The following is a 26,921-nucleotide window of genomic DNA, read 5'->3' on the forward strand; positions in this document are numbered from 1 at the left end:
CTCCCTTCCTAATTATCACAAGTCACAAGAGCCTGGCTCAGAGGCAGGCTGATAGAGCACCAGCACTTTTCCTAGTGTCTGAGTTGCTGTCTGTTCCCATAGTGAGGCCCTTGCTTTAAAGGCTGCTTTTCATTTCAACCGTGTTGCTAATTTACTAAATGGAATTAACTCTCCTTTGTCATCTGCATGTTACATCTTGATGTGTTTGGCTGTTTCTAATTTCTCATTTCTATAGCAATTTCTGATTTCCATTTCCAAACTAAGAATTTCTAAGTTAACTTTTCAGCACTTGTGCCACTGAATGAATTCTCAAATTATACTGTATGGCTTATAGAATATTTTAAATTACACTAACAATAGATGCTTACACTATGGCTAATAAATAACTCAATTCGCCCACAGAAGTTCCATGTGAACAAAGGCATTTTTCTTTGGCTTCTGACAAAATTGGGCAGAGAGCAGCACAGTTTACAGTTAACTCTTTTGAACATCAGTTGTGCTATTACGGGATACCCTGTGAAACTTTAAATTTGAGTGGGATTCTAAGTACCCTAAATTCTGCCTATGAAGTAGAACTTTAACATTTTATACCACACCATCTTAAATTCATGTAATCCAGATATGTATACAGAGACTGCGTTGTGCACCCCGGGTGTTTTTCCTCCTTAACCAAATATGCTCATTCTATCTGTGCTATTTGGTAACCTCTGGGCTTGGAAGCAAGAGCCAAGAAACACATGATGTGTGTGACTCTGGGAATACTGCCCCTTATCTCTAGGCCTCCACTGAGAATGACAGGTTGGGCTCACTGACCCAATGGGGCTTTCCAGCTCTGATAATCTAGAATTAAAGGAAGCTCCCTGGAAGAATCCCTCATTCTCTTTATGTCTAGTGGTATAAAAAAGAAGAAAAAGAAAATAAAGCAGAAAGAAAAGAAACAACTACAAGAAAAAAACGAAGGAGCAGAAACATGTTGATAAAAGAAGAGGAAAAAAGCAAAAAGATCCCTCAATTCACAAAGTGTGAGTATGGACTTCATTTATTAACAAGTAGGTTTCAACCCATGATATTTTTTAAGAACACCAGCTGTGGAGTTATGCAGAGCTTGTCTCCTGGCTTCAATACTTAGATTCTTGTGAGACTTTGGGCATAGTTTTTCTGCCTTCTTGCCTCAGTTTGACCTATTAAGTGGAATTAAAAATAACGATCTCATATAAGATTTTAGGTGGGGAGTAAATCAGTTGTAAAGCACATGGCAAGTACCCAGTGCATCTGAGATCTTACTATCAATACCATCACTTTCCTGGGGTCACTCTGAGATACCGGGGACAGGAATTCTTCTTCTTTTAAGGTGTCTGTAAGTCGCTCTGCCCTTTCCCATCCTCATGAGGCTGAACAACTCCAATTCCTGACTGAAGAACCCAAAGAGGCAAAGAAGGCATATTATCCTCATGTTCACCAGGTCTGAGGAGGACACTGAGAAAAATCAGAATCACTTCTTGTGTCGGTGGGCCAAATGCTCTGACACCCATCAGACCCTTTTCTGGCTGATAGGTGAGGAGGCAGAGGCTCAGGGAGGTTAACCCCCAAGAGGTAATGTCACCTAGCCAGAGCTACAGAAGATAGACAGGCTGTATCTCAACAGTTTTGACATAATAGCCTGCTCACTTTCTCCAAGGAGGCTGGGCTCCTGCATGTTCTCAGCCCTTCAAGGACATTCTCCACTCTCCTGCTTCATTAACTTTGGATGCTGCTGAGTGGTGGGTGTGGTGAGATGATTAAGTATGTGGTCGCTGGAATTCTGGCTTCAGCCCTGATTAGCCATGTGAACATGAGTGAGTGTTTTTAATCTTTCTAAAGTCTACTTTCGGACTTGTGGACACAGTGGGGGAAGGAAAGAGTTGAGTGAACAGAGTAAGTAGCATCGACATATATACAGTACCATGGGTGAAGCAGATAGCTGATGAGAAGCTGCTATATAACCTAGGGAGCCCAGCCTGGTGCTCTGTGATGACTTAGAGGGGTTGGATGCAGGGAGGGGACGGAGGCTCAAGAGAGAGGTGATATATGCATAATTGTGGCTGATTTGTATTGTCATACGGCAGAAACCAATACAACATTATAAAGCAATTTTCCTCCATTTAAAAAATAAAATAAATAAAGTCTACTTTTCCTCATCAGTAAAATGGGGATGATGCTTTATGCCTAGAATGAGAAGCTGAGATAGGGTTTCTTGAGCAAGTGATTTACTGAGGGAGTATTCTCAGGAGAGGAGAAGGCAATGGCAACCCACTCCAGTGTTCTTGCCTGGAGAATCCCAGGGACGGCGGAGCCTAGTGGGCTGCTGTCTATGGGGTTGCACAGAGTCGGACACGACTGAAGCGACTTAGCAGCAGGAGCAGCATTCTCAGGAGAAGGGATGAGAAGGAAGCAGAAGTGAAGAAAAAGGGAAAGGCTAAGTGAGGATGCAGTCTCAGCTGGAGACTCGCTTCAGCCGGATCCCATGGGGAAAGCTGGAGCACAACTTGCATCACTGAGCTGGTCCCACCTAAAGGTCAGGGGACTGACCTTTGGATCCCATCCCCTCTTAAGTAATTGGCTGTGAATGGCACTTTCCCCATCTGTCATAGAGTGTAAAGGAAATGGACTGGGGACTCAAGAAGTCCTGAAAGGCGAGATGGAAAGATAAAGGGGAAACTGAGCAGGACTCATAAGACACACACAATCTCACCATTCTCCTTATTTTTTTCTGTAGGGATATAACTGGAATTTGCTTCAAAATAATTTAGGGTACAGGGGCATTGGGTGTGGTGGTGTTTGGTTGGGATACAGATAAATAATACTGGCCAAGAACTCCCTCCAGAGTTGGGTTCACTCCCAGCACCCAATCAAATCTGTTCTTTTGTGCACCATCAATGGTTATTCTTTTGGGGGGAGGGGGCTGTTCTGGGTCTTTTTTGTTTTGCATTGGCTTTCTCTAGCTGCGGTGAGTGGGGATTACTTTTCATTGCGGGGCACAGGCTCTAGGTATTTGGGCTTCAGTAATTGCAGCTCACAGGCTTATAGTGCTGGCTCAGTAGTTGTAGTGCACAGGCTTAGTTGCCCCGCAGCATGTGGGATCCTCCTGAACCAGGGATCGAACCCATGTCCCCTACATTGGCAGTGGGACTCTCAACCACTAGAGAAGTCCCCATCAGTGCTTATTCTTTACTAGATACAATGGTCTGTTTTCAGTCCTCTTTCTACATGACCAAGCAGTAGCATTTGACATAGGCAGTCCTTCCCCTTCTAGAATAACTTTCTTCAGTTGGCTTCCAGGATACCACCACTCCTGGTTTTCCTCCTAGCTCAATGACCATGCCTTCATGGTCACTTTTGCTCATTCATAATCATCTTTCTGTCCTCCCCCATACTTGATTTTTAGGTTTTCTCTCATCTTTATTTGCACTCACTTCCTTGATGATCTCATCTAGTCTCTCTGCTTAACTACCATTAATTTGCTGACAATGGTGACATTTTTATCTCTAGGCTGGATTTCTCTCCTCTCCACAATCATTCCAATGCCTACCTAACCTTTTCCCTTGGATGGCTAATAAGAGCTTCACACACAATAATCTCTAATTCCTCCCCACTCAAACCTATTCCTGCCATTGTCTTTCTGATCTAGTTAAAAGCAATTCTCTTTCCTGTTGCTCAGACCAAAATATTTGTCTCCTCTGTCTCATATTCCACTTACAGTCCATCAACATATCCAACCTATTATAAAAATGCTTTCAGAAACTGACCACATTCACCGCTGTCACTCTTGTCAAGTCATCACAATCTTATTCTGACTTACTGCAAACTGCCTCCCAACAGATCTTGCTGTTTGTGTCTTTGCCAATATCAACCCAACAGACAAAGCACCCTTTTAAAACCCAAGTCAGATCATGGCACTCCTCTGCTGAAACGCCTCAAATCTCTTCCCATCTCATTCACACACACACACACCCCCCTTAAAGTGGCTCACAGAGCACTATATAATTTCCACCCTCCGTGTTGCTCTGACCTAATCTACTTCTCTTTCACTAACTCTCACTGCTCCAGCCACAGTGACCTCCTTGTCATTCTTCAAACAGGTGAGGCACACTCCCACCCCAGGCCCATATACTATTCCGTCTGCCCAGAATGCTCTCCCTAAAAGAAGTCCACATGGCCTGTTCCTTCATCTACTTCAGGTTTTTGTTTACATTTTGCCTTCTCAGTGAGACCTTTCTTGACTATTTTAAAAGGTTGTGGGGATGTCCCTGGTGGTCTAGTAGTTAAGACTCCAAGCTTCCACTGCAGAAGGCACAGGTTCGATTGTTGGTAGAGAAACTTAGTAAGATCCCATGTGCTGCGAGGCACAGTCAAAAATAAATAAATAAAAATAAAGAGGTTGCAATCCCTTCCTTCTGCCTCTAAACTCCCTCTTCTACTCTCCACAGCAGATACGCCTGCTGACTTGATACGTATCTTACTTAGCTGTGTGTGTGCATGTGCTCAGTTGCTCAGTCATGTCCGAACCTTTTGTGGCCCCAGTGGACTTTAGTCCACCAGGCTCCTCCATCCATGGGATTTCCCTGGCAAGAATACTGGAGTGGCTTGCCATTTCTTTCTCCAGAGGATCTTCCCAACCCAGAGACCGAATCCTGAGACTGAATTGGAGGCATATTCTTTACTGCTTAGCCACCAGGAAAGTCCACTGTATAAATATTTACTGATAAGAAAATTAACATATTTTCTTATCCTTACTTTCTTACTATTCTATTTGATTCTTGATTTCTCTAATTAACTATATTTAAATTTTCAAATTTTTAATTAAAAATTTTAAAATATAAAATCTATAGTTTTTCTCAGAGTATTCTTTTTTTTTGATATTTATTTATTTGTTTTTGGTTGTCCTGGGTTTTAAGTGCTGTGTGCAGGCTTTCTCTGACTATGGCAAAAGGAGGCTACTCTCCAGTTTCAGTGTGCAGTCTTCTCATTGGGGTGGCTTCTCTTCTGTGGAGTACAGGCTCTAAGGCATGCAGGCATCAATAGTTGTGGTGCATGGGCTTAGCTGCCCCATGACATGTGGAATCTTCCTAGATCAGGAAGATTCTTGCCTCTGCACTGGCACATGGGTTCTTAACCACTGGACCACCAAGGAAGTCCAGAATATTCTTTTTTAAAGCACATTGTTGTTTTTTAATTTTTACTTTTTAAAAATTTTATTATTTTAATTGGAGGCTAATTACAATAGTATGTCAGTTTTTGCCATACATTCATGCATGTGAATGTATGGCAAAAACCACCACAATATTCTTTCTGTTGTCTTCATCTTCTTTGTCTTCCCCATCTGAATGAGGTTTAGGAGAGTTTTTATTGTTAGTTTTGCTAAACTGTCCATGCATGTTGTTTCAGACAAAAGGGATATAGCTGTGCAACTCTGAGTGAGCTTTTCACTTTCATGCAGTTTTTACTGATGCTTTCCTAAGATCTACCCCCATCCCCAACCCCTGTCAGTCCCTTCACTCCTGAGTTTCTTTTCCTTTCTCCTACACAGTTTCTGTCTAGTCTCAGATGCTTTACAGGCCCTTACATGTATTTTGGTATCTGTGGATTCTGTTTCTCTTCTGGTTTTGTTGAAAAAGAATTTGCAAAGTTTTTTTTCCTTTTTGCTTTTAAAATAGTTTGTAAGAGTCAAAACAGTTATTTACACATCCATTTTGCATTGGAAATCTTTATTTTTTGAGTAAACAGTGGGAGCAGAGGTAGAGAGTTGTATAGATTGGGGAAAATTACCTGGCAAAGATAGGGGTTATCTGGCAAAGATATAGAGATACGCTGTTGTGTGCTAGGTTTTCTCTCTTTCATTTTATTTTTGGTTGCACTCAGTCTTCTTTGTGGCACACGGGCTCTTCCTTGCTAACCACGGGCTTTCTTTATTTGCACTGAGAGGGGGCTACTCTCTAGCTGTGGTGCATGGGTTTTTCATTGTAATGGCTTCTCTTGTTGCAAAGCAGGGGCTTTAGGAAGACCAGGCTCAGTAGTTGTGAGTCATGGGCTTAGCTGCCCGAAGCATGTGGGATCTTAGTCCCTGGTCCAGGGATCAAATCCATATCCCTTGCATTGGCAGGTGGATTCTTATCCACTGGACACCATGGAAGTCTCTAATTTCTAATTATGGCTTCATAATTATGGCTTCATAATAATAAGGTTCAGAGAAGGCAATGGCACTCCACTCCAGTACTCTTGCCTGAAAAATCCCATGGATGGAGGAGCCTGGTAGGCTGCAGTCCATGGGGTCGCTAAGAGTCGGACACGACTGAGCAACTTCACTTTCACTTTTCACTTGCATGCACTGGAGAAGGAAATGGAAACCCACTCCAGTGTTCTTGCCTGGAGAATCCCAGGGACGGGGGAGCCTGGTGGGCTGCCGTCTATGGGATCGCACAGAGTCAGACACGACTGAAGCGACTTAGCAGCAGCAATAATAAGGTTGGGCTTCCCAGGTGGCACTAGTGGTAAAGAACCCGGCTGCCAATGCAGGAGACATAAGTGACGTGGGTTCAATCCTTGGGTCTGGAAGACCCTCTGGAGAAGGAAATGGCACCCCATTCCAGTGTTCTTGCTAGAGAATTCCACTGACAGAGGAGCCTGGTGGGCTATATTCCACAGGCAGAAGACCCAGGTTCGATCCCTGATTCGGGAAGATCCCTTGGAGAAGGAAAGGGCAACACGCTCCAGTATTCTTGCCTAGGCAATCCCATGGACAGAGGAGACTGGCAGGCTATAGTCCATGGGGTCACAAAAGTTGGACAGACTCAGTGACCAAACCACCACCAATGAAAAGGCTGATAGAGTCCTAACAGTATCTGAAAATTGCGCAGCCTTTTTTAAAAAGTTTCTCTAAGAAAGGTATAATAGGGCTTCCCTGGTGGCTCAGAGGTTAAAGTGTCTGCCTGCAATGCGGGAGACCCAGGATCAATCCCTGGGTTGGGAAGATCCCCTGGAGAAGGAAATGGTAACCCACTCCAGGATTCTTGCCTGGAGAATCCCATGGATGGAGAATCCCATGGATGGAGAAGCCTGGTAGGCTACAGTCCACAGGGTCACAAAGAGTTGGACACGACTGAGCGACTTCACTTTCTTTTCACTCTCAGTCATCATGGGAGGAAGAATCCTATCTACAGCCAAGGCCTCCCCGGTGCAGACGGGGAAGGCAAATTCCCACTTGCATCAGTAATTCCAATAAGTTCTGTCTTTTGGGGTAGAATACTAGGAGGAGCCATAGAATAAGTGAAATTTGAGGCCTGGAGGTGACCTAAAAGAGGCACTCTGGACTTGGGCTCAGCAGCACTTCAAGCATAGTTCCTGGCACTGAGCAGTCAATGAACTGGGGAGTTCTACCAGGGATGGGATGAACTTATTCATCCTCTTATTTTGACTGGGCATGAATCTACATTCTTTTTTTTTCCCCCTGGTGAAATGAACCAACCAGAGTAGATTTTTTAAAACATATAAATAGGTTATAGAACACATAGAGATTTTGAACATATATATGTAAAGTAGTATACATTTATGAAATAATTTAAACAATGTAAACAGTGAAGAATAAAAATCTTAAGCAAAACAGTAAGTACTAGTATTCATGATTCTAAATTTTAGCACCATGATCTGTACATGCCTATATATAGATATTTCTATAAATACATAGCATAGTGTTTAGAAAACAACAGTAACATGATGGTAACTGTAAATCTTTGAAGAAGATAGCGAATTTGGGAGAAGAGGAATTTTCACTGTTTACAAAGTCATATATTGTCAAACATTTTTAATAAGAACATGTTACTGTATTACTTGTTTTTGCTGACTGTGTAGAGCTTCTCCATCTTTGCAAAGAACATAATCAATCTGATTCCAGTATTGACCATCTGGTGATGTCCATGTGTAGAGTCCTCTCTTGTGTGGTTGGAAGAGGTGTTTGCTATGACCAGTGCATTCTCTAGGCAAAACTCTGTTAGCCTTTGCCCTGCTTCATTTTGTATTTGAAGGCCAAACTTGCCTGGTACTCGAGGTATCTCCTAATTTCCTACTTTTGCATTCCAGTCCTCTATAATGGGGCTTCCCTGGTAGCTCAGATGGTAAAGAATCTGCCTGCAATGCAGGAGACCCAGGTTCAATCCCTGGGTTGAGAAGATTCTGTGGAGAAGGAAACAGCAACCCACTCCAGTATTCTTGCCTGGAAAAATCCCTTGGACAGGGGAGCCTGGTGGGCTACAGTCCATAGAGTCGCAAAGAGTTGGACACGGCTAAGCGACTAACACTTTCTCTTTATGATGAAAAGGACATCTTTTTTGGTGTTAGTTCTAGAAGGTCCTGTAGGTCTTCAAAGAATCATTCAACTTCAGTTTATTCTACATCAGTGGTTGGATTACTGTGATGCTAAATGGTTTGCCTTGGAAAGGAGCCAAGATCATTCTGTCCTTTTTGAGACTGCACCCAAGTACAGCACTTTGGACTCTTTTGTTGACTATGAGGGTTAATCCATTTTTTTTAGGGAATTTTTGCGCACAGTAGTAGATATAATGGTCATCTGAATTAAATTTGTCCATTCCCATCCATTTTAGTTCACTGATTCCTAAAATGTCAATGTTCACTCTTGCCATCTCCTGACCACTTCTAATTTACCTTGATTGATGGACTTAATATTCCAGGTTCCTATGCAATATTGTTCTTTATAGCATCAGACTTTACTTCCATCACCAGTCACATCCACAACTGGGTGTTTTTTTTGCTTTGGCTCCATCTCTTTATTCTTTCTGGAGTTATTTCTCCACTCTTCTCCAGCAGCATATTGGGCACCTACTGACCTGGGGAGTTCATCTCCCGGGGTCCTAACTTTTTGCCTTTTCCTTGTGTTCATGGGGCTCTTGAGGCAAGAATACCTAAGTGGTTTGCCATTCCCTCTTCCAGTGGCCCAGACTAGCACGGACATGCCCTCAGCTACTCCACACAACTGGACAACATGCCCAGCGCCTTGGTTGTCCCACTGCTCGTCGTTGTTGAGCCTGTAAACCCTCACTGGCCACCAGGTGTTGGTCAACGTGCTGCCAGGGTCAGGGCAAAGGCCTTGCTGGAATCCACAGGAAAGGGGTCTGGGGAAGCCTGGAGTCGAGGTTGGAGGCAGCCAGGAGCGGAGGGCTGCTGGCCGCAGTGGGGCCCTTTGGCTGTCTGTATGGCCGGCTGCTGGCCAGGCTCTGGTCCCCGCCTTTCCTCTCCTCTGGCTCCTTGTCTTTATTGTCCAGGCCCAGGAAGTGCAGCCACCGAGAGAGGGGCGCGCAGTACTTCCCAGCCTTTCACGGCGCTGCCACAGGAATTTGGGGGCTCCTGCCTCCGCCATGGTGTCTGTGAAGCTGCTTCCCTGCCATAAGTCCCCTCCTCAGGCCCTGCCACTCTACTTATAATTTTTACTGAATATTTTAACAGCTTTATTGTGGTATAATTTACATACAATAAACTGCACACATTTAAAGTGTATAACTTCACCAGTGACACTATTACCACAGTCGAGATAATGGACGTATATGTCACCTGGAAAGTTTCCTTATGTCCCTTTATAATCACTTTCTTCTCTCCTGACCTCAACAACCATTCCCAGGCAACCACTGATGTGTTTTCTGTCAGTGTAGATTAAAGTTTCTAGATTACATAAACACAATGTTTTTTTTTTTCTTGACTTCTTTCAGTATAATTAAGATTTATCCATTTTGTAGCTGTATCAATAATTTGTGGGTTTGTTTCTCTGAGCAGCTAATCTTTTTAAAGTTAAATCTTTAACTTTTTAAGTTTAAAAATTTAAAAATCTTTAAATTTTTAAAGATATTTTTTAAAGTAAAAGAGAAGCGTAGATAAGACATAAACCTCAAACATACTGAAAAGTTGTCATTCAAAAATGTTAAATTTTTTAACTATATTAAAAAGATAGAATTGGCCTTACAGAGTCCCACTTCCGGTCACCACCACATATGTTTGGTAAAAGTTTAAAAATATGACTAAAGTTTTGAAAAGATGTATTGTTTTTCATTCATAAAAGCAACATATGATCACCGAAACGTCTTAAAGAAAGTTCAGCGCGTGGAAAACAGAGCCACCTTCCACAAGCCCACACCTCAGGTGACCGTGCTCTGAGACGCTGGGCTCTCGGCTGGTGCCCAGATGTTCGACGCCCGGCTCAGTCCCAACTCCGAGAACCGTCGTTCCCGCAGTTTCAGCTCCCCGTCGCCAGGTGGTGCTGCGAAGCCGAGCCCATTAGAGGGGAGGCGTAGCCGCGCGCGGGAGCACGTGACCCGGGCCTAGGGTTTGAGCGCCTGGGTCACGTGACGGGCCCGGAAGCGGCTGCTTGGGCAGCGGAGGGTGGGGATGGCTAGGGCTTCGAGCTGAGGCAGGAACTGGTGGACTGGTGGGCTGCTGCACCGAAGTGGGAGCCAGAGCTGGAGTCGGAAGTCGAGCGGTAAGTCCGCGCGCTGATGGGCTGGGGCTGGCTGCGGGTGGTCGCCTTTTGCTGAATCCAAGTCGCCTTCCTCCGGGTTCAGCAGATGCTCCGGGTCTGGCACCGACCGGCCTGGGCTGCGAGTCCTGGTCTCCTCGGCTCCCCGGTGGCAGCTGCGGTGAGTTGTGGGCACCCCTCCCGGATGAGAGGTGTTCTTCGCGCTGTCTCTTTTGACCTCCCCATCCTTTTTGACAGGTGTGGGAACAGGTCCCGAGACGGGAAGGATCACCGAAACGACTAGCTAGGGCTTCTGCTGCGCTTCCTACAGTGGTCCAGACGTCGCTGGGAGGTGACCCGGCAGTTGCGGGAGCCCTGCTGGGAAATTGCTGATAGCCGGTCTTTGGGTCGTAGAATGCCGAACTACCAGGACTCTGGGAAATTATCTTTTGCAGTCACTTTCTAGAGCTGTTGAGGAAATCGAGGTCCTAGAAAAAGTAGGGGTTGCCTAAGGTCATCCAGTGAGTTAGTCGCAGCCCTGCGACTAGAATCCAAGTCTCGCTGAACTCCAGCGGCTTTTTGCTTTTCACCAGACTGCCTCCTGCGGAAAATTTGACAGGTGGAAAAAAAAAAAAACAACAACAACAATACCCTTTTCCTTCGTTCGTTTTTCCCTTTTCAGCTTTGCATTCTCAATTGCCGCTAGATCGGCTTGGCTCTGGGTGTGGTTCCCTCATTCACTGTTCCTCGATTTTTCTGCAAACTCATCATGTTTTTAAGCATCCTGCAATTTTGTGTAAGTCATCCCAAAATATGAAATAAGAAGCAGAGTATGATGCTCTTGGGAGGGTAGGCGGCTCCCAGCTGAGGTTGTGGAGAACGCTAGCGTTAACTTGCAGAATGTCAAGACCTTTGCTTTGTTTTTAATGTAGCTTGTCAGATTTGAGGAATGCTGGTTATTCCGATGAATGTTTTGCAGTTATTTGAGGCTTGCTGAAAGAAGATAGCTTGGTGTAATGGAAAGAACCGAGATTGGGGAATTAGGAGATTTTGTTCTAGTTCTGACACTTGATTTGCAACCCGGGATGACTCCCATCCTTGCTTGGGTTTGGATTTCCAGTCTGTACAGTGATGGGGTGGAATCCCTAAGATCTCCTTCTGCCCTGACATTCTCTATCTCACTCTGTTTTCTAACCAGAGAGATCCTACCTCCTCCCTCCATTTGTTTCTTAATACAGTTGTCCAGGAAGCAGTTTCCCTACTTGTTTATAGGTTGCCATGAAATTCACCTCCTTTTTTCTTACTGTTTATATTATATCTAAGCTAAATGCTGACAGCTGAAAATGATTTTGACTTTTATTATTTTAAGTATGATCAAGGGCCTCTTTGATTCTTGTTGAGAGCCTATTTTACAGTAATTAACATGATTGTATGTTTAGAATGTGGTTTTTTAAAAGGTGTTCCTGAAGTCAAGAGGACACCAAAGGCTGGATCATTTGCTCTGAGTTTGAGACTGGGGTGGAGGCCTTATGCAACAGAGCCTGCTCTGATGATGATATTAAGTCCCTCTCTCTTTGTTTTCTGATTGTGCCATTTATAATTGTCTGCTCTTGAGTCCTTGTTTTCCCTTTGAAGCATGTATCTGTTCATTTGGCCTCATCCCTGTTGCAGCTTGAATTGCTCAGAACTTTGTCTATTTTAAAGGCAGTATAAGGAGGCGGATTCCATTCTTTTGTAGTGTTCCAGAGATGACAACTGGGACCAGGGGATGGAAATACCATAATGGAAGTGGTTTTTGGGTGAGAATGCTGCTGCTGCTGCTGCTAAGTTGCTTCAGTCGTGTCTGACTCTGTGCAACCCCATAGACGGCAGCCCACTGGGCTTCTCTGTCCCTGGGATTCTCCAGGCGAGAACACTGGAGTGGGTTGCCATTTCCTTCTCCAATACATGCATGCATGCTAAGTCGCTTCAGTCGTGTCGTGGACCGCAGCCCACCAGGCTCCTCTGTCACGGGATTCTCCAGGCAAGAATACTGGAGTGGGTTACTGTTTCCTTCCCCGTTGGGTGAGAATAAGAACTTTGAAAGAAGTGGTGCTCTAGCATGTTGCAACACAGCGTGTGGCAGTCCCTGTCACTAGAGATCATTGTTATTGGGAAATTACTTTTGGGAATGTGGTAGGTAGAGGATCAGACTAGATAAAAATTTAAGTTTTCTTCTAACTCTGAGGTTATGTGAAATTCTAGGACTGGACTTGTTAGCAGGTGGGATGTGAGTTAGAGATAGTGGAGCAGCGGGTCCACTTTTGTGCATGCTTTGTTTTTCTCTTTGCTTAGATAACAATTCTCATGTTAAATGCTTCTGCTTTTTCTTTTTTTTCCCTCTCTCGCCTCCCTTCCCCACCGAGTGTCTCAGTTCTTTAAGTTCTTGATACCTTTTCCAGGATCAGATGCTGAGGAGACATTACTGTTAATGATATATTCCTTCTTTCCACCCTGACTGGGAGTGAGATCCTAGAACTGGGCTGAGTGAGTGGACTTTGGTTTCTACTTTTGCTGACTAGCCCTCCTAATTTCTTCCAGAAGTATGTGACTACCCCCTAAGTCCTAGGCTAGCATTTCTCTTTTTCCCAAAGAGGAAGTTCACGTTGAGTCTTAACTCAGATCTTGGAGGAATCCTTTACCTCCTTCCTTTGGCCAGGCTTAACTGGGTCTGAGCACACAAAGCTAGCTTCTATTTAATGAATGTGTGGGGTCCGTTGGCTAGGACATTCTGCATATACTAAAAAGAGTAAGCTCCTGATGCTATATTTGGTGCTATCTCTGCTCTTTTCTCCCAGACATTCTCTTGGAATCCTTGACACCCAGGGCCAGTTCTCAATGATTCTATCCAGTAGGAAGGATTCCTCTGTGCTTCCCTTTTCCGTGAAGTTCAGCATTCTGTCTCCGTGGGTTACTGGGATGCTCTCAGCAGATAGATCATTGTTTCTGAGATGGGGACCTGGCTCAGCTCTCCAGAGTGATAGGATGGAGGAAGTTCTGTGGCACTTTATTTGTGTAGTGACTCCCTGCCTTGAACTTCCTTCTCTCTAGTAATAACATAGTTGCTACCATTAATAAGGGTCCATTATGCACCAAGCAGCATATTTAACATCTTTTACTTCTACATTCATAACAATATTGTGATGTAAGTGTTATTAATAACATTTTTCAGATAAGGAAAGTAAGACAAAGGGAGATTAGGGTCACATAACTAGGCTCTGAACTCATGCACATTTTGTTATGTGGGATTTCCCCTGTAGACTTAATCCTGCCTGAGTTCTGTTCCCAGGGAGATTTTAGGAAGAGTAGGTGGTGTGTTAGAAAGAACACTGGGCTAGGAATCTGGTATGCTGGGTTCTGATCCCAAACTGTTAACCAGCTGAGGCTTTGGTGTTCTCATCTATAACTGGGAAGCTGGAGCTTGGTCAACTGTCAGTCATGCCTGGTGCTAATGTTTAGAGATTTTTATGATGGTGAGTAAAAAGTCAGTTTGCTCATTCAGCTGCTCCTGTGCAGAGCCTGCTGAGGTCAGCAGCTGTTTCATGGCTGCCCATGCACCTCACTGTCTCAGGCAGGAGTCTCAAGTCAGGGAAGTCATGCTGTGGTAGATCAGATGGAGTACTATCCCATGTCTCCGAAAACAAATCATGTGGATGTCAGACATTTTTACTTCCCTCCTTGTAGACAGCATATAGGAACACAGTCTATGACTTTGTTCGTGTTTCTGGAATTCCAGCAACGGAGAAGAGAGCGTATATCTAGAGAATTCACTGCTTCTCTGGGTTCTAGAAAATGTGATTGTTTTATAATAATAGTAGTACTTATAATATGCATATATCACCAATCCATAAACTTTGGTAGGAGATGAGGCCTGGGGTGTACCTATCATAATAAGAAGCCTGTTAAATGCTGAGGCTGAATCAGATTGGGCCCAGAGATCGGTTTGTTTGTTTTAGCAGTTTTATTGAGATTAAATTCACATAGCATACTATTCAACCATTTAAAGCATACAGTTCAACAGCTTTTCTATTGAATTCACAAAGTTGTGCAACACAGTCATTTTCAGAACATTTCATCACCCCCAAAGAAACTCAACCCTTTAGCTATCACCCCTTAATCCCCCCAGCTCCCAAATGTTCCTCTGTGACTGACTTCTTCCCCTTAGAATAATGTCTTCAAGGTTCATCCATGTTGTAACATCTATCAGTATTTCATATTTTTCTTTTTTTGTTTTTTGCTAAGTAATATTCCATTGTATGGATATATCACATTTCATTTATCCACTCATCAAGTTTTTTTTCCCCTCATTTTTTGGCTAATAGAAATAATGCTGCTATGAATATTTGTGTGTACATTTTTCTGTGGACATACATTTTCATTTTGGTGTGTACCTAGGAGTGGAATTGCTGGGTCCTATCCACCACTCATAGGTACACACCAAAATGAAAATGTATGCCTGTAGGTACATACCAAAATGAGAATGTATGCCTGTAGAAAAATATACCCAAAGATGTTCATAGCAGCATTATCCCTAATAGCCAAAATTACTGGGTCATATGGTAACTATGGGCTTCCCTGGTGGCTCGGACAGTAAAGATTCTGCCTGCAATGCAAGAGACCCGGGTTCAGTCCCTGATTCAGGAAGATCCCCTGGAGAAGAAAATGGCAACCCACTCCAGTATTCTTGCCTGGAGAATCCCATGGACGGAGGAGCCTGGCAGGCTACAGTACAGTCCGTGGGGTCACACAGAATCTGACAGGACTGCGTGACTCACACTATCACTGCTCTTCATGGTAACTATGTTTAGCCTTTAGAGGAACTGCCAGACTGTTTTCCAAAGTGACTGCACCATTTTACTTTCTCATCAGCAATGTAAGACATGATTCTCTACAATTTCTCTGCATCTTTGCCAGTACTTGCTGTTACTTGTCAATGGCACCCCACTCCAGTACTCTTGCCTGGAAACTCCCATGGACGGAGGATCTTGGTAGGCTGCAGTCCATGGGGTCGCGAAGAGTCGGACACGACTGAGCGACTTCACTTTCACTTTTCACTTTCATGCATTGGAGAAGGAAATGGCAACCCACTCCAGTGTTCTTGCCTGGAGAATCCCGGGGATGGCAAAGCCTGGTGGGCTGCCGTCTGTGGGGTCGCACAGAGTTGGACACGACTGAAGCTACTTAGCAGCAGCAGCAGCTGTTACTTGTCTTTGATTCTAGCCATCCTGGTGTATGTGAAGTGATACCTCACATGTGATATTTGTTTCTCATTTACCTGATGGCTAAAGATATTGAGTATCTTTTCATATGTTTATTGGCTTTTTTCACATCTTCTATGAAACAGCTCTTTAGGTCCTTTGCCCATTTTTAAATTGGGTTTCATTTTATTATTGAATTACAGTAGTTCTTTGTATGTTCTGGGCACAAGTACCTCATCAGAAATATAATTAATAGAAAATTTTTCGTATTCTGTGGGTTGTTTTTCACCTTCTTGGTGGTATCCTTTGAGGCATAAACATTTTAAAGTTTGATTAGGTCTAATTTATCTATTTTTTCTTGTGTTTCTTGCTGTCATATGTGAGAAACTGCTTAATTCATGGTTACAATGGTTTATGCTTATATTTTCTTCTAAGAGTTTTTATAGTTTTAACCTTTACATGTAGGTTTTTGATCTGTTTTGAATTTTTTTTTTTTTTGGCCATGCTGAGTGGCATATGAAATCTTAGTTCTCTGACCAGGGATTGAACCAGTGACCCCTGCGTTGGAAGCACAGAGTCTTAACCAGTGGACTGCCAGGGAAGTCCTATTTGGAGTTAAGTTTTGTATATGGTGGGAGGTGGAGTTCCGCTTCTTTTTTTTGCACGTGTATTTCTAGTTGTCCAGCGTTAATTGTTGAAAAAACTATTTTTTCCTCCATTGAATTGTTTTGGCACCCTTGTCAAAAATCACTTGACCTAGGTATAGAGTTCATTTCTGGACTCTCACTTCTATTCAGTTGATCTGTACGTCTGTCCTTACACCAATACTGTACTGTCTTGAGGTTACTTACTGTAGCTTTGTATTAAGTTATGCAATTGGGAAGTCCTCCATCTTTTTTCTTTTTTCCAGATTTGTTTTGGCTGTTTTGGACCTTATGAATTTCCACATGGATTTTAGAATTGGCTTGTCAATTTTTGCAAAAAGGGAGCTGGGATTTTGATAGGGATTCAACTGAATCTGTACCTCAGTTTAGGGAATATTGCCATCTTAATAGTGTTAAATCTTCTAGTTCATGAATATTAGGATGTTTTCTCATTTCCTTAGGTCTTCTTTAATTTCTCTATGGTGTTTTATAGTTTTCGTGTACAAGTTTACACCTACTTGACTAAATTTCTTCCTAAATATTCAATTCTTTTTGTTGCTGTGTAAATGGACCTGTTTTCTCAAGTTTGTTTTCACCTTGTTCACTGAAAGTGTAAAGGAATACAACTGATTTTGGTATGTGCATCTTATATCCTGCAACTCTGCTGCATTTATTAGTTTTAATCGTTTCTAGTGGATAATATTTTTTGTGTTTACAAGTCACCCTTAGGAGCATTGCTTAGCTTTTGGTAATGAAGCGAACTGACGCTTGCAGTGCCTTTCCTGCCCTCTTCTCTTTTCCCCTCCTTGATTTTCCTGTGTGCCCCAAAAGAGACCTACAAATTCATATAAATGGATTCTCCTTGCTGGAAGTCATCATGTTTATTATACTGAAATTTGGAATAGAATTTAATCAGTAAATTAAATTTGGCCAGTCTGCTGTGCAGCATGTGGAATCTTAGCCCCCTGACTAGGGATTGAACTGGCACTGCCTACATTGGAAATTCAAGGAGTCCTAACCACTGGACCACCAGTAAAGTCCCATCACTAAACTCTTAGATAGCTATCTTAAGAACATTTTAGATTTTCAAAAGTGAGTTCAAAAATGAGCTAAGTATTTTCAAAACTATGAGTCTGATAGGTGGAGGAAAGATGCTCTTAAAGTCTTGATTATCAATTGTCTTTTTTTGGAAATTAAAGAAATGTAAAATAAAATAAATACAAGGAGCCACTCATTCATCAGAAATACCAGAAATAAAAATGATACTATCCATGTATTCCCTGGTTGTCCTGTGGTTAAGACTCAGCACTTTCACTGTGAGGGCCCAGGTTCAGTCCCTGGTTGGGGAGCTAAGATCCCACAAGCCATGTAGCATGGCCAAAAAAAAAAAAAAAAGAAATAAAATCCAACATTGGCAGGGTTATAAGAGATAGGCATGTCCATATATTGCTAGTGACACTTTAGGTTAGTTAAGTCACTTGTGTAGTAAAACCATTTAAAAAACCTATTCACCTAACTCTACTCCAAGGATATGACTTGAAAATTAAAAATTACATGTGGGAATTTTTTAGCTATAAGATAGTCATTAAAAGAAGCAGAAGCTCAAAATTTAACTGGGAGCTAGTGAAGCAAATTATTTTATTAATATAATGATAGACCATTATGTTACAACTAAACATCATTTGTGTGTATACTGCATTGATTTAAGGAAGAGTAGATATGAAATAAGTGAGAAAAGACCTTGAAATAGCAATTATTGATTAGTTAAAAATAATTTTTATATAAGGAAAAAGAAGAGCATTTATCAAGGTTATTTAAAGAGTTGATGTTTCAATTTTGGTTCAAATGTACACTTGAATATATATATTTGTCACCCAACATGCAGACTTTTCTTACTTAGTACTCTCTTGAATCTGAATATTTTATGGAGATTTTTTACTTTGTGTTGATGGACCACACATGTTATATAAACTCAGTTCATTGTCCTTAAGAACCTGAAGAACAAGCTTGTTTTGAACTCTTAAATATCACATCCCTCATTTGGACAGTTAACAAGGTCTATTAAAACTCCCACAGGGCAGGAATTAGCAATTATAGCAGTAGATGGTGGAAACCAGATTTCATCACAGAGAGCTCAGGGCAGGGTGGCCAAGGAGACTAGCACTAAGTGGGGATAGCTAGAGAAAAGACGTGGAGGCCTTGGTTGCCAGAAGAGCCCTAGAAGGAAGTAACCTCCAGAGAGTGATCACACCCACCCTCTACAGGCTTCATTTCCTGCCTAGCAGTTCTGAGAAGGGCTTCTGCTTGGAACTTTCCTGGAATAAGATAGCTATCTCCTAGAATGATCCAGTGATCCATTTGGACAACTCCTGTTTTGTTTTGTTTTTTTCCTTTTTGGCTGTCATGCAGCTTGCAGGATCTTAGTTCCCTGACCAGGGATTGAAGCCGATACCCCTGCAGTGGAAGCATGGAATCTTAAACCCCGAACCAAGGACTCAGGGAAGTTCCTGAATACTGCCTTTAACACACACACACACACATATATTTTTAAATATCTTTATTCATTTATATATTTGGCTGCTCCAGGTCTTAGTTGCGGCACACGGGATCTTTAGTTGTGGCATCTGGGACCTAGTTACCAACCAGGGATCAAACCCGGGCCCCCAGAATCAGAAGGTCGAGTCTTAGTCACTGGACCACCAGGGAAGTCCTGTGGATAACTTCTTTGAGAGTTGGTTTCCTTACGCCAAAGACCTGCCTCCCTTTACTTTCCACCTAATGATCCCATTTCTGAGTAATCTTTGAGGCTCCAAAGGATGAATGTGATCCCTAGAACAGCTTTGAAAGACAATTTTTGTACCTCCTGAGTTTCCAGTTCTCCAGGTTGAACCTTCTCAGGACTTCCAGCCGTTCTTCATTTAGCTGCTTTCTTTCCCCCTAGTGACCTTGGTGCTGACCCCTGGCTATACAGCAGTTGATCTTCATCCCCTTTATAGTGTGCTACCTGGAACAGAGTACAAGATATGGCAAAAAAAAGAACAGTCTGTCATCTCCCTGGGGTTCTTTCTTGTAGTGAAACCAAGAATTGCATTAGCAGAATTGGCATCTACTGTGTTATCATTGATTTCTGTTGAGCTTATCATTAACTAAAACCAGTAAGTAGCATTATTTTCCTTTTTCAACATGCACAGTTGCCAAGCCACATCTTCCACATTCTGCAGTTGTTCACTGGACTTTTGATCTATAGATTTCAGCTTCTTTCTGAGCACTTTTCTTAGTGATAATCTGCTGTGGGTCACTTCAGTTTTTACAGTGACATGAGGAGGCTTCTTAACAGTGTTTGAAGTAAATTGAGTGTCTGTACCAAGAGTGGTTTCTTGGTTGATGGGGAGGGATTGGGGAACTTGTCAGTGCCTATTTTCTGTTCCTCTCCCTTGGTAATATGCAGGGTTCACCTGGAAGGCTTCTGTTCCTCAGAGCTTTGGGTATGTGGGAAGAGACTCAAAAGTAGCCATTGTGTTTGCATAAAGAATTACATTGATTCCTGGAAGAGGTGCTGAGAGATAGGTTAGTATACCATACCCCCTACACCCAAATTTTTAGCATTTGGAACTAAGACCTGAGGCACATAAGAATTGCTTCAGGCCACTGAGCAAACTAGTGGTAAGAGGCAGCTTTAGCACCCAGGTCTTCTGACTGCTTTCCTAGTGGCTCAGATGGTAAAGAATCTGCCTGAAATGCAGGAGACCCAGGTTTAATCCCTGGATCGGGAAAATCCCCTGGAGAAGGGAATGGCTACCCACTCCAGTATTCTTGCCTGGGAAATCCCTTGGACAGAGGAGCCTGAACAGGCTGCAGTCCATGGGATCGCAAGAGTCAGACACAACTGAGCAACTAACACTTTGACTTTTCACACTTCTGACATGCATAGATACTAACCTTTTTTTAAAAAAAAATTATTTACGTATTTGGCATGCTGGATCTTAGTTGTAGCACTCAGGATCTTTAGTTGAGGCATGTGGGATCTGGTTCCTTGATCAGGGATTGAACCTGGGCTCCTTGCAACAAGAGCATGGGGTCTTAGCTGCTGGACCATCAGGGATGTCCTGCATAGAAACTCACTTAATCGATTTTACCCGAGTAGCAGCTTTCAACTGTTCACATTAAGATACTTTATAGATTTCCCCTACCCCAGCCTTCTTATAAGTTTAGTTGCCCCAAGAGCTTAGATGACTCCTTGAATTCTTCCACCATGTGAGTAAATGATGCCCTCTTAGATGCTTAGCAAGGTCAGCTCTGGTGGTGAAGTGAGGCAGAATCCTCTTGAACTTCCAAGGCCTTTGCTGGCTTTCTGCCAAGCTCTTTCTTCATGAGGTTATGTGGTTGGTGGGAGAAAATGAGATCACCCTGCATCACTCAGGTGCCAGGTGGGGTCTGAAGAATCCCCAGGGGCTGGACTTCTGGGAGCACTTGACACAGAGCTGTCTAGTCTCTGGCTGCTAACGTTATGTGTCAGGTGGGACAGCACGTTGTGTGATGGCCCTCGGAGGTCCTGTCTCCCCCCGGGCATCTGAGGCAGCATATGAGATTCAGGATAGGGAAAAGCACTTTGTAGGCAGGTGGTCATACCAGTCTGCCAAGTGTCAGAGGATTTTTATTTGCAATTTTTAATGTTCATGAACCGTTTTTTCCTTACTCAACTGCAGATTCTTGGAGGAAGTTGACTCGCCTTCATTATGATATTCCATCACTGCAACTGGCAGTGTATTCAGTGATGTTTCCAGATTCAGGCAGTGTCAGGATGTATGTTTACTGCTTGGCTGCTACCTGGCTGTAGCAGAGCAGGTCCCTTCAGCTTTGGGGGGGGGGGGGGTTGATTCTTTATCTGTAAAATGAGCAGTTTGGAGTGACCTCCAACGGCTCTTTTAGCAACAGACCCTCATATTCTGGGAGCTTACACAACTCTTGGAATGTATACTTGTAGTGTATCTTAGCGAAGTCCTTGTTGTTCTCTTTTCTGCTGCTTAATTACTAAAGCAAAGTCCACCCAGGGGATACCATCTTCTCTGTCCTTCCTCTGCATGTAAGAGGAAGGTTTTCTTCTTCCACTGTCTTTAAAAAATTGGCAGATCTGTTAAAAAGGAAGATGGGTGGAAGGGAGATGTTGCAACAAGGGCCAGTGGCAGGTACCTGTCATGCTCCTAGCCTTCCTCTGAGCTGCTTTTAGCTCCGTTTCTCAATATTCGTGCTGGTTGCAAGAAGAGAGTCCTAGGATGAGGGAGTGAGTATATACCAAAGAGTATAGAACATACCCGGAGAAGGCAATGGCACCCCACTCCAGTACTCTTGCCTGGAGAGTCCCATGGATGGAGGAGCCTGGTGGGCTGCAGTCCATGGGGTCGCTAGGAGTCGGACACAACTGAGCGACTTCGCGTTCACTTTTCACTTTCATGCATTGGAGAAGGAAATGGCAACCCTCTCCAGTGTTCTTGCCTGGAGAATCTCAGGGATGGGGGAGCCTGGTGGCTGCCGTCTATGGGGTCACACAGAGTCGGACACAACTGAAGTGACTTAGCATAGCATAGCATAGCATAGAACATACCAGAGGTCCTGGCAGAGAGAAAAGGAACATCTTTTGTAGCTTTGGGACCTGCTGGAGAGTTTGAGTAGAATCAGATGATCTGGACAGGATTTCTGGGCTGCAGAAGGTTCTTACTGTACTGAATGCATAGGAAAAATAGAATGCAGCTTAGGAATATTTAGGTTCCTGTCCTTTAAGAGCTTGCTTTTGGGGAAGATGGATGTAGATAAAATGTCACTATTGGGTCCGGGGTCCAAGAAAGTAGCTCAGTGGAAGGGGTTGTCAATCCCAAACTAAGGCATAGGAAAGACTAGAGCCTCGCCTTTGTTCTGTCCTGGTGTGCTGGCAAATTTAGAAACTTGTGAATGTGGCACCGTCGGTTGGGAGGCAGAAGTCAAGTGAGCTCAGCCCGCCCATGTGTACTTTGTACGTTTTCCATTTCTGTCAGTATCAGGCATTCTCACTATACTTAATCCATAGTGCAGCTGTCACTGAGCTCTGTGACAATGGCTGCTTCTGCCCTAGAGCCGACCCCAGGCTCGGAGCTAAAGGCACGAGCCACTGGAGGTCTGAGTGCCGCCCCTGTCCCCCCAGTTACCATGTCCACGCAGAGACTTCGGGATGAGGACTACCGTGACTACAGCTCCACCGACGCGAGCCCCGAGGAGAGCCCGTCCGAAGGCCTGAACAACTTCTCTTCCTCAGGGTCCTACATGCGGTTTGGGGAAAGCAATAGCACAACGTAAGTAGCTGTTCTGTCTGCCTTAGGGGTGGGAATCATATTCCAACGTTCTGTGTTAGTAATGTAATCTCCCTGTGAGTTATTTTTGCCCCCCGATTTTATCAGTTCCCTACTTTACAGATGAGAGTAACACTTAAAGAGATGAAGTGAGTGATGGTGCGGAGATCTGAGCTCTTTGTCAGTTACTCTCTACTCTGTTTCTTATTCTTTGTTCATTTCACCTGCGTTGGTCACAGAAGGCTGGTGCTAAGTAACAGCCTGAACATAAAAACTTGTAGAGAGAACATTCTCTTAATTTAGAACCTTGGGTCATCTGTGCTAGAAGCTTCAGTAACTCCAAGTCCAATACAGACAGTCTTTGCAAAGTCTCCCCCAGACTTCTGTCCCCATCACCAAACAGCCAGGGCATTTGACAGAATAAATAGGAAGAGGGAAGAATAACTTCTCTTGCACTATGCCCTCCTCCAGGAGATCCTCCCAACCCAGGAACTGAACCCAGGTCTCTCGCATTGCAGGCGATTCTTTACTGTCTGAGCCACCAGGGAAGCCCAAGAATACTGGAGTGGGAAGTCTGGGATCTTCCCGACCTAGGATTTGAAGTGGGGTCTCCTGCATTGCAGGCGGATTCTTTACCAGCTGAGCTACCAGGGAGGTCCTAAAAGATGCAAGGCGTTGGTAAAGAAGAGGGAACTTCCCTGGTACTCCAGCGGTTAGGACTTTGCTTTCCAATGCAGGAGATGTGCGTTCGATCCCTGGTCAGGGAACTAAGGTCCCTCGTGCCTCGCTGCCAAAAAACCAAAACATGAAACAGAATCAATATTGTAAAAAATTCAATAAAGACTTAAAAAAAAATGATCCACATCAAAATAAATAAATAAATACAATCTTTAAAAAGAAAAAGAAGAGGTGATTTGCTTTGTATGCCCTTAGGAGGGCTTATGCCTTATCTCTGGAAACTGAATCCCAAGTCTCATCTGGGTTAGTTTGGCCCTCTGTGGGCCTCAGTTTTTCCAAATATAAGATTGAGAACCCCCGTGTGAAGCTATGCTGATTCACTCTTCAAATGAGAAGATTCAGAAGAGGGTTTTCTACTCCACTGAGTTGTCTGGTTCAGTTTTGAAATCAGCAGAGCCCTAGCATTTTCTCTGGACCACAGCACCCCATCTTCTGCGGCCCTTCTGTATATTCCTCAAGCTTTACTATCATCCTCTGTGTGTTCCCTTGGGGGTTGGGTGTGACTCACTGAGGGATCCATTATGTCCTTGACTCACACTCTCCCCTGTGACTGCCCAAGGAGACCATGGGAGCTTCTCTTGGAACTCATTACTGGTAAAGCCCCCATGGCTGCAGTCTTTCCTGGTGCATGGCATTTTCTCTAGTGAACTCCAACTAGAGGAGACGGTCTGCCCACATTATAAGCCCCTCTCCACCTCTAGCTGGTCTTCTGCTCATAAAGGTTCCATCTCCATAGCTTCTTTCTCCTGTGGCATGCTACTGTAGATTTCCCCATATGCTTGCAGTGTTAGTTGATGGAAAAGATTGCTCAGGCCCCAACCAGCAGCAGTGAGAACTATCTTTCCTCTCTCTTCCCTAACCTTACCTACCTACGTGACTTCCCCCAGGTGGAAGGAGTGTCAAATGCAGCCAATGCCATGTGATGGCTTCTCTTCAGAAGTCACTCTGGTTACTGGAAAATGCTTCTTCCAAGCTTCTCTCTCTAGTTTTCTTTCCAGTTTTTGCTCCTTGTTCTTAGACATCAGCTTGTCTATGCAGTGCTTGCCATATGGGGTCTAGATTTTCATTTCTAGAGGGACTCCTCTAAAGTTCACAGCCAGTCATCTAGCAACATCAGGATTGGTAGCTCATAGGTTTTGTCATACTGAAGACAATGCATGGTTGTTAGCTATTCTGAATCTTTTTTTTTCACATTGGGTTATAGCTAATAGTCAACGCCAAATTATCTCCCATTGTTTGCTGGAAATTGACCGGTTGGAATGTTTGATCAATGTTCTCTTGGCCTTGCTTGGGGATGTACTTTTTCTGAGGGCCCATGCTGCCCTGGTATTGTGAAACAAGGTAGGTGACCCAGGAAAGCCCCTCTGTAAGTGATGGCAGGTGTCACAAGCCCATCACAAGTGGTGCAGGGAAAAGTACTCCTTTGGGACTTGGAGGATTGGTTGAGTACTTTCCTGGGGCCTGGATCCCCAGAAGCGTCACATGTAGAAATGTGCCAGGTACGATTAAGTATAAGCGGATTTGGGACCTAGTTAGCTCTACAGGTGAGAAGTGTTAGGGACAAGTTTTTGAGCTGGGTTCCTGTTTCCTGGGGATTTACTCCACCGTGTTATCTAATTTGCTAAGGAACAAAGTATGTGGAAAAAATACATGGAACAAAGTACATGAAGCAAAGTATATGCATGTACACCAGGCTCTTCTAGGGGATTAGGACTGAGTAAGAATCCCCAGTCAGGGATGCAGATAGGAGCCCCAGGTGCTTCCATGATAATGTGTTTGGTGAGGTTAATTTCCTAACCCTTAAAGTTATCAAGCTGTTGACTGCTTTGATGACGGCATCAGATTTTACTCTTTCGGGCAAAGTTTTCTTGTTGCCCTGTTGAACTACATTATACTGCTCTCAACCAATATACTTTTTCCCCCAGGCTGGCAGGCTGAGAAACCAGTTGACTGAAACCAGTCTTCAGTAGGTTATCTGGAGTTGCCATTTGCAAAGCATGGTCTTCAGACCCTTTGCGGGTCCCAGGACCATTTTAAGAAGCCCACGAGGTCAAAACTGTTTTCATAATAATACTAGATGTGATTTGTCTTTTCACTGTGTTGACATTTGCACTGATGGTTCAGAAGCAACGATGGGTAAAATTGCTGGTGCCTTAGTGTGCATCAACGGAGAAGGCAATAGCACCCCACTTCAGTACTCTTGCCTGGAAAATCCCATGGACGGAGGAGCCTGGTAGGCTCTAGTCCATGGGGTCGCTAAGAGTCAGACATGACTGAGCGACTTCACTTTCACTTTTCACTCTCATGCGTTGGAGAAGGAAATGGCAACCCACTCCGGTGTTCTTGCCTGGAGAATCCCAGGGACAGGGGAGCCTGGTGGGCTGCCTTCTATGGGGTCGCACAGAGTCGGACACGACTGAAGTGACTTAGCAGCAGCAGCAGCGTGCATCAAGGAGGTAACACCAAATTATGCCCGTCATTGTTGTATTTTTCACTTAAGCATGTCTTTGATGAAGCAGTCATATCACTAATTTTATTAAATCTTGACCCTTCAGTCCAGAATATTTTGTTAATATTCTGTGTGACAAAATGGAAAGTGCACATGAAAGCTTCTCTTGGAGCTCATTACTGGTAAAGGCCCCCTGGCTGCAGTCTTTCCTGGTGCGTGGCATTTTCTCTAGTGAACTCCAAACTAGAGGAGACCGTCTGCCCGCATTACAAGCCCCTCTCCACCTCTAGCTGGTTCTACTGAGTTATCTGAACAACTTAGTTGTTGTTCTACTGAACAACTATTAAACCGTAGATCGTTCAGATCTGAGTACTTGGCAGATATTTTCTTGAAAATGAAAGTAATGAGACCGTCACCTCAGGAAAAACTATTAAGGGACTTCTCCGGTGGTCCAGTGGTTTAAAAGTTGCCTTTGAGTGCAGGGGACAGAGTTCAATCCCTGGCTGGGGAACTAGGATCTCACATGCCGCAGGTGCAACCAAACCAGCATGCTGCAACTAGAGAAAGCTCTCGAGCCACAGTGAAGATTCAGCACAGCCAAAAAAACCAAAAAAACAAAAAACCAGTACTGTATGTTGCCAACAATGAAATTTGAGCTTTGAGCAAAATCAGAAAAAATAAACTTGTATCCTGCACTGTGACCTTGACAGCTTCCCTTTACCTAAAGACTTGTCTAATGAGATTAGGGATGATACTAATGAATGTGATTTTTTAAAATGTCATATAATGAAATGTGCCAGCATTTGAAAGATCTATGTAGCTCAGGGAACCAATATCTCCCATATGACCAAAGTGTGATGTTTGGAAATTGTGTGTGGGTAAAAGATCTATTCAAGGAGCAAGATTGCCAGTGTATTTTCACATAGTAGAGTATGAAAAGGTCAGATTCCACATTACAACTAACTCCTAAGAAACTATGTGTGTAGAGTTTTGATGTAGTATCAAATAAAAAATATCACAGTTGCCTAAACAGGCTATTCA

General features: G+C 43.6%; 1 protein-coding gene across 1 annotated transcript in view; it reads left to right on the forward strand.

Moving 5' to 3' along the window:
• The first annotated feature begins 10,392 nt into the window (after positions 1–10,392).
• The window catches only part of SLC36A1 (solute carrier family 36 (proton/amino acid symporter), member 1), a 50,214-nt gene continuing 33,685 nt past the window's right edge, over positions 10,393–26,921 (forward strand). The window contains exons 1-2 of the mRNA XM_010850596.1: positions 10,393–10,516; positions 22,549–22,696. Of these exons, the coding sequence (XP_010848898.1) occupies positions 22,554–22,696 (143 nt within the window). The 5' untranslated portion in view covers positions 10,393–10,516; positions 22,549–22,553. The remainder of the gene's footprint in view (positions 10,517–22,548; positions 22,697–26,921) is intronic.

This window comes from Bison bison, unplaced genomic scaffold, assembly GCF_000754665.1.
Source record: "Bison bison bison isolate TAMUID 2011002044 unplaced genomic scaffold, Bison_UMD1.0 scf7180017864291, whole genome shotgun sequence".
Classification (NCBI taxonomy): domain Eukaryota; kingdom Metazoa; phylum Chordata; class Mammalia; order Artiodactyla; family Bovidae; genus Bison; species Bison bison.